This window comes from Papio anubis, chromosome 5 (genome assembly GCF_008728515.1).
Source record: "Papio anubis isolate 15944 chromosome 5, Panubis1.0, whole genome shotgun sequence".
NCBI classification, from domain to species: domain Eukaryota; kingdom Metazoa; phylum Chordata; class Mammalia; order Primates; family Cercopithecidae; genus Papio; species Papio anubis.
Genome location: NC_044980.1, coordinates 66,428,846 through 66,445,115, shown reverse-complemented (window position 1 = coordinate 66,445,115; position 16,270 = coordinate 66,428,846). Strand labels below are relative to the sequence as shown.

At 47.5% G+C, this 16,270-nt stretch overlaps 1 protein-coding gene across 1 annotated transcript; it reads left to right on the top strand.

Annotated features, from left to right (window-relative positions):
- Positions 1-585: 585 nt before the first annotated feature.
- Positions 586-3,565, top strand: FOXD1 (forkhead box D1). Its single transcript, XM_021939451.2, has one exon. The coding sequence runs from the start codon at positions 1,464-1,466 to the stop codon at positions 2,868-2,870; it is 1,407 nt and encodes a 468-aa protein (XP_021795143.2). The 5' UTR covers positions 586-1,463; the 3' UTR covers positions 2,871-3,565.
- Positions 3,566-16,270: the final 12,705 nt, after the last annotated feature.

Sequence of the window (16,270 nt, the reverse complement as noted above, 5' to 3'; positions counted from 1 at the left end):
TACTATGAAAAGTGCTGACTAGAATGTTCCTCCTACTGAGAACTACATAGCCATTATGAACGAACTTTTTTTCTTTTTTTTTTTTGAGGCGGAGTTTCGATCTTGTTGCCCAGGCTGGAGTGCAGTGGCACGATTTCGATTTCGGTTCAGTGCAACCTCCGCATCCCAGGTTCAAGCGATTCTTCAGCCTCGGCCTCCTGAGTAGCCGGGATTACAGGCGCCACCTACTAATTTTTTTTGTATTTTTAGTAGAGACGGTGTTTCACCATGTTGGCCAGGTTGGTCGAACTTTTCAGTAGTTTCTAGGTGCAATTTTTGTGCGTGTATTTGCGTTTTCACTAAAATTTTCTATTTCTTTTCCGAATTCAATTATTATGTTCTTTATTCCCATGACACTTGTCAGATCGTCTCATTAGAGTGGCTTAGTTTAACTGTCAAGTCTCTGGGGCATTCAACTGCAGAGAAGTGACTAAAACGCCAGTCTCAGAGCAATTTTATTAACAGATGGAAAATAAACGTCTTTGGAGTAAAACCTAAGAGAATGGGCTAAGGAGTCAATAAACAATTATTATCGTGATTAAATTGGGGGGCTTCTCATCAGATCCAATGGGGAGTCGCTCGCCCGATCTAGGGGAGTTGGACACCCCCAACAGACCCCAGAGCGTACCCCAGGGGCCACGTCAGACAGTGGGGTGGTTATCCCCCGGCTGGACGGCTTCTACAGGCTGTCGAGGGGTCAAACCAGAGTGTCGCGGGTGGGCTGCTGAGGTTAGGGAGGAGGACTAATTGAGGAGGCTGGGAAGTCTAACTCGTGCAGTGGCCCTCGGTGCAGAACGCCAGGTAATTCGGGCATTAGCCCCTTTGGCAGGAAATAGTGAGGTCCCCTCTCCTCCCAACTCTTCTCAGCTGCTGCCTCCCTCCTACGGGTGAATTTTCTCTCCCGAACAGGGCTGATTTCCTAGGCTTTCTTCCCTCGGCAGCGCTCTGACGTGCACACCATGTGACAGGCCCCCTTCTGCTATAAGCCGAGGAAGGTCCGCCCTCTCCTGGACTCAGCCCTGGCCTCGCCGAGCTCTGTTCCTAGACTCTCACCCGTCCCGCACGTTCTTGGGCGCCAGGCATTCGGAATCGCCCGCCCGGGCCCCGCCACCCCCTCCTCAACCGACGGGGCAAAAGCTGCTCCGAGAGGAGAAGGTCAAGTGCTCTGCCCGGGATGGACGCGAGCGGAGCCCAGTGAGCGCAGCATCCGCGCGGCTACCGCGGCGGCGCAGGAGTTACAAAGTCTGCGCGCGAGACTCCGCCGCCACCCAGCAGCCCCGGCGCAGCTCCGGCAGCCGCAGTCACAGCGCCCCCAGCGTGGCGCCCCCCGGCCGGGCCTGCCGCCCGGGACCAGCGCTGGGGCGCAGAGGGAACCCGGAGCCCGGCGCCCCCATGCGCCGCCCCGCCGCCGCCACGCCACAGCTATGACCCTGAGCACTGAGATGTCCGATGCCTCCGGCCTCGCCGAGGAAACAGACATCGACGTGGTGGGGGAGGGCGAGGACGAAGACGACGAGGAAGAGGAGGACGACGACGAGGGCGGCGGTGGCGGGCCCCGGCTGGCTGTCCCCGCGCGGCGGCGGCGGCGCTCCTACGCCGGGGAGGACGAGCTGGAGGATCTGGAGGAGGAGGACGACGACGATGACATCCTGCTGGCCCCGCCTGCTGGGGGCTCCCCGGCGCCCCCGGGCCCGGCCCCGGCCCCGGCGGCGGGGGCAGGAGCCAGTGGGGGTGGCGGCGGCGCGGGCGGCGGCAGCGGCGGCGGCGGCGGGAGCGCGGGTAGCGGCGCCAAGAACCCGCTGGTGAAGCCGCCCTACTCGTATATCGCGCTCATCACTATGGCCATCCTGCAGAGCCCCAAGAAGCGGCTGACGCTGAGCGAGATCTGCGAGTTCATCAGTGGCCGCTTCCCCTACTACCGAGAGAAGTTCCCCGCCTGGCAGAACAGCATCCGCCACAACCTCTCGCTCAACGACTGCTTCGTCAAGATACCCCGCGAGCCCGGCAACCCAGGCAAAGGCAACTACTGGACGCTGGACCCGGAGTCCGCCGACATGTTCGACAACGGCAGCTTCCTGCGCCGGAGGAAGCGCTTCAAGCGGCAGCCGCTACTCCCACCCAACGCCGCGGCCGCCGAGTCGCTACTGCTGCGCGGCGCGGGAGCCGCAGGGGGCGCGGGCGACCCGGCAGCAGCCGCCGCGCTCTTCCCGCCCGCGCCGCCGCCGCCCCCGCATGCTTACGGCTACGGCCCCTACGGCTGCGGCTACGGCCTGCAGCTGCCGCCTTACGCGCCGCCCTCGGCCCTCTTCGCTGCCGCCGCGGCCGCCGCAGCCGCCGCCGCCTTCCACCCGCACTCGCCCCCGCCGCCCCCGCCGCCGCATGGCGCGGCCGCGGAGCTGGCCCGGACCGCCTTCGGCTACCGGCCGCACCCGCTCGGCGCCGCCCTGCCCGGCCCCCTGCCGGCCTCCGCGGCTAAGGCGGGCGGCCCGGGCGCCTCAGCGCTGGCGCGCTCGCCCTTCTCCATCGAGAGCATCATCGGGGGCAGCTTGGGCCCGGCCGCCGCTGCCGCTGCCGCCGCGCAGGCCGCCGCCGCGGCTCAGGCCTCGCCCTCGCCCTCGCCAGTGGCTGCTCCGCCCGCGCCCGGATCCAGCGGAGGAGGCTGCGCAGCGCAGGCGGCCGTGGGCCCGGCGGCCGCGCTCACCCGCTCCCTCGTGGCAGCCGCGGCCGCCGCCGCCTCCTCCGTCTCCTCGTCCGCCGCCCTGGGGACTCTGCACCAAGGGACTGCCCTGTCCAGTGTCGAGAACTTTACTGCTAGGATATCCAATTGTTAATAACGCTATGTTAGCGCGCTGGAGGAAGAAGGTAGGAATCCCGGCTCCTTTTCTCGTCTCAGTGGTTCGGTGTTTTGTTCGCTCCTCCCGGCGCGGCCCCTCTCGACCTCGCGCGCCTATTTTCGCCGCTGCGAATTCTCGGACGAAACTGTCAACAGCTCGGGCGCGCTTTTCGGCTCTGCGGGTCCCTCTATTTATGCAAAGCCGTCCTATGCTACAGCCCCCCCGACCTGGAGTGGGGAGGAAGAGGGTGCCGGGGAAGGGGGTCCGCCCTGTCCAGGCACTAGAGGCTCCCTTGACTTTTGGTAGATGAAAAACAACTAAGCCTTTTTGAGGTGTAGAGATTCTCAGGTCCAGGCGTTAAAAAATAATGTTCAAAAGAATAATACAAAAATAGTAAAGGTCTTGAAGAATACCAACGAAGCAATTCTTTTTTGAGGACACTTGTCTGGTGTACTTTTTCATGAAAAGGAAAAAAATGGTTAACATGTTTACACAAGAAAAAAAGTCAAAATTATCATTTCTTATTTCAACCTGTGTTTTGTATCATAACAGACGTGCGGAATTTTTTTGTACTTACTGCATATTCTTTACAAGGAGTATTGTAAATTTTACTGGCAATTATTATTGTACTATTCTAAATGTAAGATTTTTACACTTTTTCAGAAATAAAAATGCTTAATTTTCAAAGAAAATTCACCAGAATAATTGCCTTCAGTTGTCCCCTTCTTAGTTTTTCTTTTCTACTTAAAGTTTCTATATGGGGTAAGTAGGAACTCGGTATAGAACAGACTTAAATATTTTCTGAGAGAATTTAACAACAGCATCATGCCGTGATTTTTCATTTGAACCTCCTAAGTGAAAACCGTGGTAGGAGATCAGAAATTACTTTTAAATGACTTCAAATAAAATAAATTACTTTCGTGTACATTTTCAAATCTGATTCTATGCCATTTTAAAGCGCATTGAGGTATGTTAAAATTAAAACCACAGGTACCCAAAGATAATTTTATAGGAACTTTGCATTTCATTTTTGAGCTTCCTTCCTCATTTAATTTCTACTCCGTTCACGACAATATTATATCTACGGAAACTCTCAACATAATAGGTTGTAATGGAAGTGAAACAAGCAAAGAGGCAGTCTAGTTTTAAAATTCTAATAGGAAAAATTAGTAGAGATGACCATCAGTTAAGGAGCTTTAAAGCCCTGAATAAGGACATATTTGCTTATAAGAAATAAATTATATTTAAAAGTGCCAGTATTTACAGCTACTATGTTGCAGATGGAAGGAATGCGAGTAATTGTATAAAGAGGTTTTTCTCTTAAAAGGCCAATTTATTGAAATTCTGACTTAAGTGAATAGGGTATTTAAGATAAACCTTCAACTTTGGGATGCTTTAAAGAATAAATGAAAATGTATCAGGTGTTCATTGAACTAATTATATTTATTGAATTTAGGTGATTTAGGTTTATCTTTTTCAGTTTTTAATGTCTTTTATTAACTATTACATGAAATTTCTAGTTCTTTGAAAAAAACGTGAGATACAAGTTTTGATTACTACAATGTTGTGTGCCCCAAAGAATACCTAGGTATATGTAACACATAATTTAAATGTCTAACATTAGTGTTTGCAGCGGAGATTAAATCTGTTTATTCAATTTCTTTAAAATGTTTGGACAGGTATATATATGAAGATTCGCAGATTTAACTTACCAAGTTAATGAAATCTATAGGGTCAATATTTTGCAGTGATGCTCATTCATGACGCCCTGTCTCTTTTTAGGGAGAAAACGGACTCTCGCGGGCTCAAATGAAGTTCTCTCCCCCACCCCCGCCCCCAGTTAAATGTTTGAAGGAGGTTAAATTCTCTCACCCTCAAACTTACCCCTAAATCTGTAGATACAAATTGAAATACTGTTAGACCAAAGTCTTATATACAAAAGTTACTTTTACTCTAGCCTGGTTAAGAGAGAGGAGTCATTGAATCCGAGAACGTCTGGACTCCACGCGCCGCCTCGGGTGGAGAGGCGTTGGCAGGCGGAATCCAAACGGCACAGACACTGCTGGCGCGCCTGGTAGCCTTCTGTAACGCACGCATCTGAAATTTAGATATGAAAATAGTTACGAAGAGAGACAGCCAAGAACAAAACCGTGTGTATTTTTGATTTTTTGCGCGATGCGTGGATGTCCTGAAAGCAGGGAATCCTGGTTAATCTTGTCTCTTGTTCATATTCCCACGTCTTCAAAAGTGCCAGAACGGGCCCCACCTCCAGGGGTGTCAGTGCATTTAAGAGAATGGCAAGAAGGCACAGGGCGATCCAGGCCTCGCTCCGGGTCCCGGGGTTGGGGTCCCGCTTCACGCGCCCCCACCGGAGACCGCAAGCCTGTTTTTAAACAGGTGGAGACCAGCGTGAGCTCAGAGCTAAAGGAACGTGCAAACCCAAGCCGCCTCGATTCAAAGTTTTGCGTCCTGCTGCTCAGCTCCCCACCCTCTGCGTTTGGGGTTCAGTTCTCGGCCTTGCAGACCCTGCGGGCCTGCTCCCAGGGGGATGAGACTGGGGGAAGCAGGGCCACCGGGCGGGTGAGGTAGGAGCCGCGAGAGGTGTGGGCCGCGGGGCAGGCGAGGGACGAGTGGGCCGTGGACCCGGGACCCGCGAGCCAGGAGCGCCGGGCGCGCCCCATCAGGCCGTGCAGGCGAGCAGGTGCTGGAACAAAGGCCGCGGGGCCGCCAGGCTACCGCGGCCTTTGATGGGCAAGGACCTCTCCTCCTGGAGCTCCTCATTCGCATGCAAATCCAGCGCTGGTCCCCTTTTCTTTGTAGGCAAACAGAAGGATGTTTGTGTGTTTGTAGGAACGAAGCCTGCTTGAACAAGCCTTCCTCAATAGGCTGGGTCTCGAAAAATAAACCAGTTGGACAAACATTGGCCACCAGCTCTCCTCCTCCCAACTACAAAGTGTGGATTTGCTACAACTCATTAACCCGACGCTTTTCTCCCCTTCTCCTTGTTTCTCTGCTCATCAAACGCCCCCGTAGAGCCTCGAGACAAATGACCGAAGCTCAGTCGGGAGGGAATTGCAGTTAATAGGGAGAGGGATATATTGGGGCTAATGGTTCAGGCAGCTCCCGGAGAAGGACCACACAAAAAGGAGCCTCTCCATTCAGGGCTCTGTTGTGCTGCGGAGATTTAATCTGCAGCTAGATTTAGCCAAATGTTATCTATTGCGGGGGTAATGAAGCCCTTATGGGTTGAATTGCTCCTTGTACCACACATGGTGTCATGACCTTAGATCGTTCCTTGGTTGATTTCTCTTTTCTCTATTGGGTAATTATTTTATTTCTTTAAAATAAGAAGCTAGTGCTTCTCCTCAACAACGTGTTTCCTGTCCATCCTATCTCATGCATTTATTTAAGGGCCACTTCCCTTCCCCTTAAGAAAAAAAGGAACTGGGGAGATGAAGGAAAAAAATTGTGAAGATGCTTCTTATTTTTCACTCCCTGAAGCATCTGTATGTTTACACATCTCAACTTGTCTGGCCCCTACTTGGCAGCTCTTTCCTGGCCAAACTTTCTGTTGATGGAACTGGAATTCTGGATATATTTATTATCAAAATTCTTGCAGTGAATGTAGTAAGCATTCATCTCAGGAAAAGGCTTTTCTGCCCTTCACAGTTTTTTCTTTTTTATAAACCTACCATTTCTTCCTGTAGCCTGTCCTCTGAGAGAGTTGGGGGAGGTGGTTATTCTGATGGAAGGTGATTATTTTGATGGAATACCAGCCTGTGTCATTTATTAAAGGCCGTCTGAGGCCAGTGGTTGAGGCTGTGCCTGTTGTGTTTTTCTCTCTCTAGCCCCAGTGACTCTGATTTCCTTGTTTGATCAAGGACCAAGCTTGGAGCAGCTAACGGTGTTATTACAACTGCTATTGATGGGTAGGGATCTGTTCTTACTACCCAAAGCCAGGAATCAAGGACTCTAGTTATAATTTTAAAATTCTCTGCTGGCTACACATTTTGCTCACACCTGTTTTTATTACTGACTGAGAAAAGACATTTTGGGGGCAATTTAAAGGTCATATCAGCATCAAACCCAATCCAAATCAGAAATCTGCCCAGGAACTGCCCTAGTGTCTCAGGGCTCTTCCAGGAGGGAAACTATGCATCTAATTGGAATTCCAGGGGTCCATCACCCCCTTAGAACTAAACCAGACGAGGACAGGCCTGGGGAGCAGAGGACAAGTGAAGTGGGCCCAGCATTGTCTGCATTCATTCTTGTTTCTGCCGGTTTCCTGGTGGTGCAGCTGGGTCACACGTATGCATACACAGGCATGCATGCTCATTGCCCATCAGCTGCCACTTGCCTCCTCTATGATTTTGTAATTAGACATATGCTTTTTGTTGGTAAATGTGTTTGATGTCATGGCCAGTGAAACATGGTATGTTTATAGGGCAACGAATGTAAATGTGTAAATATGTTTAGTGTAAAATCTGGCCCTTCGACTTTAGCAATAAATACCCTGCCAGCTCGGATACAATTACATTTGACAGAAAGATGGAGAATCTGATCATGACCAGCTGCTCAGGGCTCTTTGGGGCTTATACTTTCCCAACTGAATTCGCTTTTCAGATAATTTCTTTGCATGTCGCATCCCTCTAATCACATCTTTCCCTTGATGTGAACAGCTTGGGCTTCTTTCTTGTTAGTGTTGACCCCTCTGGCATGTAGGAAACTTCCTGGTTTGTTCCTCCAGCTTCTTTCCTCTAGGAAAATACTAGTCAGTAAGATGCAAAGCACACACAGAGAAAACAACTGATGATTCTCAAAGATCCCCTTTGATTCCGAAGCCTCCATATGGGGTGGCTAGGAGGAGAAACGAAGATAACAGTGATGAGCTTCTGATGACTTACATTTAGAGTTTTTCTTGTTATTACCATGAGCTTACCACCTTGAAAGAACTATTTTGTGCTACTCTGACTTTTAAAAGTAGAAGTTTTAGGGAAGTGTACGTTTGGAAAAGTGCGCAAATCCTAACAACTTTTCACAGTGGCTACATATGTATTACATAACTAGCATCAGAGCAAGAAGCAGATGTTATCAGTGTCCCAGAACCCCTTTCGTGTCTATTCAGTCAATATCATCAACACACACTGACTTTGTAAAAGGACACTTACTAATAATTCTCTCAACTGCACTGTGAAATAGTGAGGATAAGAATTATTATTGACCTCATTTTACAAATAAAGATATTAAGGCTCAAAAGAGATTAAATGACTTGCCCAAGGTCACAGCTACTGGGACTTCAGCATTTAAAACTCATCTTATTTTTGTTACATCGCGCTGCTACTTTGTTGCCATCGTTGTGATTTATTAAATAACAACTGTGGTAGGGAAGTTGCCTTAGAGGTCACTGTGTAGAAGAGTCATTTATTTCTTACACATTTTTTTTTTTTTTTGGCATTGTTGCCACACCTTCCTCCCTACCACTTCCACCCAGGTCTTCTGAGAGCTACTCTCACAACTCATTTTAGATTCGTTTGGAATTGATAGCTAATTATTTGAAGAGGCATCAGCTTCCTCCACGTAGCTCTATACGATACACATGATACTTTCCTGGCATCCCTCACACCCCCCATTTTTTGGCATCAACAGTATTCTTTAAAACATCACACACACACATTCACATACACACGCGCACACACACACAGCTTATTTTGTACCATTTACCCATTTCCTCAGCTTCTTTTGCTGGTTTTTAATGGTCAGGATCCTCTAGTTTAGAACTTTTTGCTAAACTGCTAAGCAGGTCTTACAACCAGCCTTAGGGATACATCCTCCCTGTGTGGAAAAGGTAGGAATACATAAGGAGTCAGATCAACTGGTTTAACACTTAATGAGAAAATGAAAGATTTTTCTGAATATCCTTCTCTCAGCATACTCTTAAAGATATTTTGTTGTCTTTGAACAGCTGCATATGATGTGGCTTGGGCCCATCCTTTTCGCCCCTATACAGTTAATCCACCTGCCTTGCCAGAGGTCTCCTAAAATGCTTATGGGGGAATTCTAGACTACCTGCGAGCTTACCATTGCCCATTGCCATCCAGAAGTCTTGTTACAGCCCAGCCTCCTCAGGCAGGGGTTGGGGCCACTGCTTTGTTCAGTGTGAAGACATCCACACCAGAGTCAGTGCAAGGATTGTGCCTGTAAGCTGCAGAGTGCAAAGGAGAGTGTGTATGGCAATCTTTCCAAGGGATGGTGCTTAATGCAAGAGAAAATGGATTTCCCGGAGAAAATATGTTGTTTTAAAAACAAGAAACTTTTTTCTTTTTAATTCTAGAGTTTAAAAAAAACAAGAAAAACCTAGGCCCCACCAGTCCACAGAGCACCGGAAGAGGAACAGGTGTGGGGTGGAGGTGGCTGGGTACAGGCTGAATCTGAGACCCTGCGGCCTTGCCTGGATCTCCCTGTCCTAGAGGGAGCCAGGCACAGACCAAGGATTCTTATTGCAATTACTGATCAATAACAGACTGGCAAAGAGGGGAGGGCAGAGATTAATTATGGCAGAAGGCAGAAGTGTCTTTGCTTACTTGCCTAGGAATTGCTGTTAAAATAGCTAGAAGACAGATTTTTTCAGCAGCAAAAGGAAGCAATACATTTTTGGAAAGGTCTACAAGAAAGGGTTATTATGAAGGAAAAATAACTGGCCCTCTATTTTTGCTTATTCTAATGCAGAGAGTTTCATATATGTATGAAACTGTGCAGAATTTTGTTCTGTTAGATGATTGACTCTGGAGAAAAAAAATCACAAGCCAAAAGAAAAAAAAATCTCCAAAGCCTGCAAGAGAAGAAAGAAGACTAGTTTGAAATTAAACATTAGATCAGTTTTCATAATATTTTGCATTTTTCTTGTGGAGTAGGAGAGGTTCTGAGAATTAAATAATACAATTTATGTGAAAATGCTTTGGAAAACTTAAAACCTATATAATGTATAAGAATTATGATTACTTTGTGGCTTCTTTCCACATCCTTATTTTTCAAGGAAAAAAAAAAGGAAAAACCTCTAAACGTTGGCATATACTTAAATCCCTAAATTAAGAGAAATTTTTGGCCATATATAAAAATTTATCTTCAAAATTTCCATTGCTATCTATGAAATAAATTAGTTCTTCTAGATATAATGAGGATAAAAGAGATGGCATGTGTTTTCTCTTACTTCAGCCAGATGTGTATTTGGACAGATAACTTTCCCTTTCTAAAATAAACAAACCACTGGTGTTTTAAATCCACTCTTCTAGTCTCTTGCTCTGTTTCTTTCCTCTACTTATCTACTGATCATCTCTTTAACCGCTAAGCTTTGAAAAGTGGGATTAGTCTGCACTGTTTATTGAGCACCTGCTATATTGCAAATCCCTTTACTCCTGCTTTAAATATAAGAAACAAATTAAAGAATTCCTGCCACCAATAAGCACTCACTATGGAACAAGAGCAAGCCATTTTAGCAGGAAACAATGGGGTGGAGGGAAGGTTAGCAAGATATATTTTTAAAATCTCTCCATTAAAACCATTTCTTTTCATTACGAAAAATCTCCCTAGTGTGTAAATGAAACTAATAATAGCTTCTTGACAATATATTTCTCCTGTGGCCAATTTACTCAAAAATGACTAAAACGCCTGAGCACCTTTGCCTATGTGGTATGGAGGCAACTCAGAGCCAGAAGTTTCCAGGCACTGTGAATTTAAATTTCTTCCCAAGTGTTTACAGCTTTTTACTAATAGATCGAATCCTATCCCTAGCTGCCAGTTTTCTGTGAAGAGCTGAAAAGGAGGAGGGTGATGGTTTGTGATCAGACCTCAGATATCATTGTGAACGGAGACTGTCACCTATTCCGAATGAGTTCAGGCTCACATGGGTTTGTGAAGAGCTAAATATAGAGACGCAGTAAAACAACCACAAAAACCCTAGGCACTTTTTTTGTTGTTGTTGCAGGCTTAGACATTGTATTACAAATAAAAAAAATTAAAATTAAACCAGGTATATTTTCCTTGTTAAACTTTTGAATAAATACTTTCCCACTTGCTGAAATTGTTGTCGCATCTTCAAAATGCAGACAGAGAATCCAGGTTTTGGACCACTGGGGGTGGTGCATAAGCACCCAAGAGTTTTTCTGCATTCAATTCAAGCATTTATTTCACCTTTAAGTTGTCATTGCTAAGGAACTGCTTCCAAATCACCAAGTTTTTTTGGGGGGGGGGGGGTGTGTCTCCAAAAGTAACTGGGGGTACAGAGGAGAAAAATAAAATGTTGAGGCATTCTGTGCTCTGTTTTTGTATTTATGGAATTTATTATTTCTTTGCCTTCCTCCTCCTTTCTGACCTCCCTCCCTATCTGCATAGATAGCAGGACTCCAGCAAACTATCTCCCACAGTTCTTTAGAGTTCTGTAGGATAGGATCCCTTATTTTAGGGAGTTGGTGGGTGCGGGTTGTTACTGTGACTCTATAATGTAACTAAAGCTCTGGCATGTAATAAATCTCTCCCCAAAGACTTTTGGATCTTTGATTTGAAAAAATCGGATTCCTTTTGTGGAAACAGTTGACAGGAACCTAAAAGGATTAGTTGCATTCCACATAGGATAATTTTTACTGGCAACATTTTGAAACGATTTGGTCCCTTTCAGACCTTAAACAATATCCAGAAAAATGATCTAACGAGACTTTTATTGTTTTCCTTTGTATGTGAATCCGCTTGCCGCTTGTGCCAACATCTCGATGGGGTTTTGACAGGGTTTTGCTCCTGAGCAGGGCACTGAATTAATTTCTGATCGCCGTTTCGACTCGGTTAGTTACCTCCTTCGGCCAGGGGCCTGGCAGTGTTTTCCAGGCGTCAGCCCTTGAAATGGCAGCGGGAGCGGGAGGCTCGGCCTCTCGGTGGCGCTGTGTCCGGGAGGGACGCAGGGGCCGCTCGCCGCTCGCCCGGGGCCCCGGCAGCTCTGGCGTCCGACGTCGTAGGGGCCGACGAGGCAGCGCTCACGCCCCAAACTGCCATCGTCGAACGCTCCCAGGGCCCTCCATCCACGGGAATGGGACGCGGAAAGGGAGATAATTCTGCTTCTCTCTCTCCTCCAACCGCCCCTCCTAAAGCCCCAAGCACAAAGCCGAGAGCAGCCCGCCTTACCCTCGAAGACGGCCGCCGAGCTGCTGCGAGCGGGCCGTAGGCCACGGCGCCCCCCGCCTCCCGCCCCTCAGCCCTCTCCACTGTTTATTTTGTTGTCAGCGGACTTATCAAGATGTTAGTTTGCTGGAGGTTCTGACCTGCCCGGGCGCTTTGGCTGCTCGGCCCGGGCTTTCCCCTCTGTTTTTACACCTGCATAAACTCCACCGCACTCCCCTGTCTGATTTATAGCCCAATTAAAGGTTCAGTGTTCTCCAAGCCACCCGGGCTGCTCCCTTCCCCGCCTCCCGCCAGCTGCGGCGAGCGCAGGAATGCGCGGGGCCGGAGCCGGGGCCTGAGGCCGGGCCGGGGCTGAGGCGGTTCCGCGCCCAGCAACCCGCAGGAGCGGCTGCGCGAGTGACCGGCCTGCGCCTGGAGAAGGGCAGAGAAACCTCGGGCACACCACCCAGCAGCAGCGCGCAGAGGCCGCGTCCCCAGCCCAGAGTGATTTCCTTCCTGGGGTTTCGGCCTGAGTGGGACGAGGGCTGCCCGAACAGCACGCGAGGCCGGGACGGGAGGGTGCTGGGAGCTGCCACGTGGCGCGGCCCGACGCGAAGGCCAGGGGTCCGGCCGCTACGCCGCGTCTCCGCACGATTTTCCGGGTGAGGAAGGGGCGGCCGCGGGGCCCGGCGGGGCGGAGAGGCTCCAGGCTGGGACGGGAGGCCGTGCCCGCTCGGTCACGGCCCTTCCTTCCCGCCCGCCTCGCTCGGCGAAGGCCGGAGACGGCGGCCTGGAGACGCTGGCCGGGGTATGGCTGCTTCCAGCTACCGGGCTCCGGCTGTGGGCGGGAGGCGCGGGGGGTCAAAGACCGCCCAGCCCGGGATTCGGCCAGAGCCCGGACCTGGCGCAGGCTTCGGCTCCAACTTCCTTCTTTGCGGCCTTTTCTTTACGCAGAGAATAAGCGGCAACCCAGCCAAGATTGGCAGCATTGAGCATCTTCCTAACCCAACTCTGTCTTCTTTCCATCTATCAATCCACCTTTCTAATTAGACTAATTAGGAGCGCTCTGGAGTGTCGCTAGGCCCAGGGACTGAACCGCTTAGGGGTTGTGAAAAGACGCCTGAATGGCCTCGCTGGGGGCCGGGCGGGGGCCTTTGCGACCCATTCAGCACAGAGTAACAGTGGCTACATTTATCCCTGGCCATTGAAAAGAGGCTCGATTAAAACGTTTGGGAACTAATGCCACCCTGCATCCCCTCTCTAATTAGAGGAGCCCAGAGCGAAGGCGAGAGCGCCCGGGACTCCGCAGACACTAGTTCTGTGCGCTACTGCTTTCCGCCCTTTCAGCACAGCCGATTTCCTTCCCCGAGACAAAAGTCCGCCACCTCCCCACCTGTTGCCCGGCCCTTGCTTTCCCACCCATCCCGAGCCCCTTCGCCCTCATCCCAAGCTGAAGGCCCCGCCAACTGCGTTACAACGCACAGCCCAGACGTTGGGGGCAGCGGAGTGGAAAAAAGGCGCCTAGTTCCCTCCTTCTGTCTTGGAAAGCATCACTTTGCATTCGGTAGGCTACATATTTTCCTCTCCATCTGTCTTCTGTATTTCTCACATACTTACCACCTCCTCCCTCTCCCCCTCCTTACTTTTAGCAACATGGAATTTCCAAGTAAAGCATTTGGGAATGAGAGGAAAGTGGGTCGGATGCCATCCTGAAGTCACTATCTTGGGCAAACATGCTGTAGGAGTTCCTCGCTTGCGTCAATAATTTGTATTTTTTGTTACCAGTTTTTTCTTTTCTTTTCTTTTCTTTTTTAAGAAATGTGTGTGGAGCACCTACTGTGTGATTAGACAGACAGATTCTTACTATACTCCTCAGTCGTCTTTCTTCCCTCTTAGTCCCTCTCCAAATCTGTTTTAACAAGTTAAACCTGACTTGGTTCACTTCCTTAGGCAAGCTGTTGATTCTGTCCCCATAGTTTATATGTAGATGTATTTTTTCCTTTGTCTTTTTCATGGCTCATTAGAAAGAACTGAAGACACAAGATAAAATAGGGAAGCAAAAGAGAAACGAGAAATAGTAGACATATTGCAACTACAGATTTTGTACGGGGAGGGCGTTGTTTATTCATTTTGTTGATGAGAAGTTATCTAATATTTTTACAAAAATTTGAAGCAAACTTTGCCCTAAAATAAAGGTGACCAAAAGGGGTTTGATTTGCTCTCTCTCTCTCTCTCTCTCTGTGTCTGTCTCTCTCTCTCTCCACCCTCCACCCCCTTAATCCTTCTTTTTGGAAAAGAGCCAGATGTACAAAGAAATATCATCAGGTCACTGTTCTTGATCTTGTTAATTTAGAAAATAGAACCTCAGCAAAAGATGCTATTAACTAAATGTCAACCCACAGCATGCAAAATTCCTTGGATCCAAACTTCAAAAACAGGAATGAAAGATGTCATGTGAGTGAAAGGAATCATGAAATTTTTCAAGGCCTAAACTGATCTTAATAGGATTTTATTGCTTCCACACTCTGCTTCACAGTATTTTAATTTCACAGTTACAATATTCATGACATTGCACCATAAATATAACTAGTTTAGAAACTGGGAGGGGCAGAGAAGAGGAAAGAGATGAGAAAAGCAGTTCATTTGCATTGGAGAAAATGACAATTTGCAAGATGTAAAAATTCGTGGAAACTTTTGAGAGGAAAAACCAAAATCAATTCTGCCTGTGATGTTATCACCAAACCTCTTATTTTTTCATTTCAGTTGTTAGCTTAACTTTTAATTAAAGAATAACATAGATACAATAAAGTATCCAACTCCTAGTGTACATCTTGGTGAATTGTCCATATAGATGCACCTGTGTAGCCACCACAGTTAGAGTATTTTAAACACCCCAGAAAACTCCTCTGTGCCTGTATCCAATAAATGTCATTCCACTTCCAACCACTGTTCTCATTTCTCTCACCACAGATTAGTTTTACCTGTTTTTGAACTTCATATAAATGGAATTATACAATATGTATGGAGTCTCTTGTTTGACTTTTTTTTTTTTTTACTTGTCAGAATGTTTGTGATATTCATCTGTTCAAACTCCTATTTATAGAATAATATAAATGATAAGTCAATTTAGATAGATAAAGAATGGGAAGCAAATGCTGAAAAGCTTTATCTTAACCTGAAATTTTAGGCCCCCTCCCCAAACCCCAACATTTCATTATCAACTAACAGAGGTAATTTTATGATTATAAGTAAATAAAATGAAATGATTTACACATAGTAACTGCTAGTTACATCATGTTCAAGATGCAGTTGCGGGTAAATGTAAGGGGAGCAGAAGCCACAAGCTGTTTTGTAATTGGATTCTATTTCCTACTTGCCATTTCATTCCCTAAGACTAGTAGTAAGCACTTTGGGCCTCTTCACAAAGAATGGCATGAACTTGAGGGGGAAAGTAAATTGTATCCTGTGTGTGCCACCTCTGCCGTGCAAGTACTTAATGCAACAGCCTCTCAAGGGCACTTTGAATTCTGTTTGAAGTAAAGTGATCATTTTGCAACTAACATAGCAGCAGTCTCTACTTTGTCTCATCTGTGGGTCACTATACAGACCAGTTAACTTTGAACAGAGCAAACCTGCAGAATTATGATTGTCCTGTTCACTACTAGCATCCCCAGAAATCCACCCACAAAAGCCAACCACAAAGCCAGAATTCACAGTAGAATTCATGCTGCGAGTGACCAACCAGAGGCAACCAGTGCAGCCCAACATTAGTCCTCCTTCCCTCAACAGAAACAGAAGTCAGCCAATAGGACTTTTTTTCCAGGAAGGATAATATTTTTAGACAAAGGCATGTTTATGACATGGGAGAAATTATAAGGGCAGGTGGAAGGGCCTGAAGTGAGTTTTTGGTCACTTATACTGGACATTGGTAAACGATGTGATGAACACATCTTTTTATAATTTTAAAGCTAAAAATCAATATAAGCCTTGAAGTTCATACCCAGGAAGACAATGTGAAGGCAAAAAGCCATCTCTATTGAATTATCATAAGACCAAATACATTGAATCAGCAATTTCCAAAAATAATTAGAACTACTGACCTATTAGAATAGCTAAAACAGTAGTAATACCAAATGTTAGCAAGGATGCAAAAATACTGGATCTCTCCTACATTACTGATGTGAACATAAAGTGGCACAGTTATTCTGGAAAATAGTTTGTCAGTTACTTACAAAATTAAATATGCACTTACC

What these genes read in the sequence shown, in the direction of transcription:
- FOXD1 (XM_021939451.2), top strand. Translation starts at nt 1,464, where the DNA reads ATGACCCTGAGCACTGAGATGTCCGATGCCTCCGGCCTCGCCGAGGAA.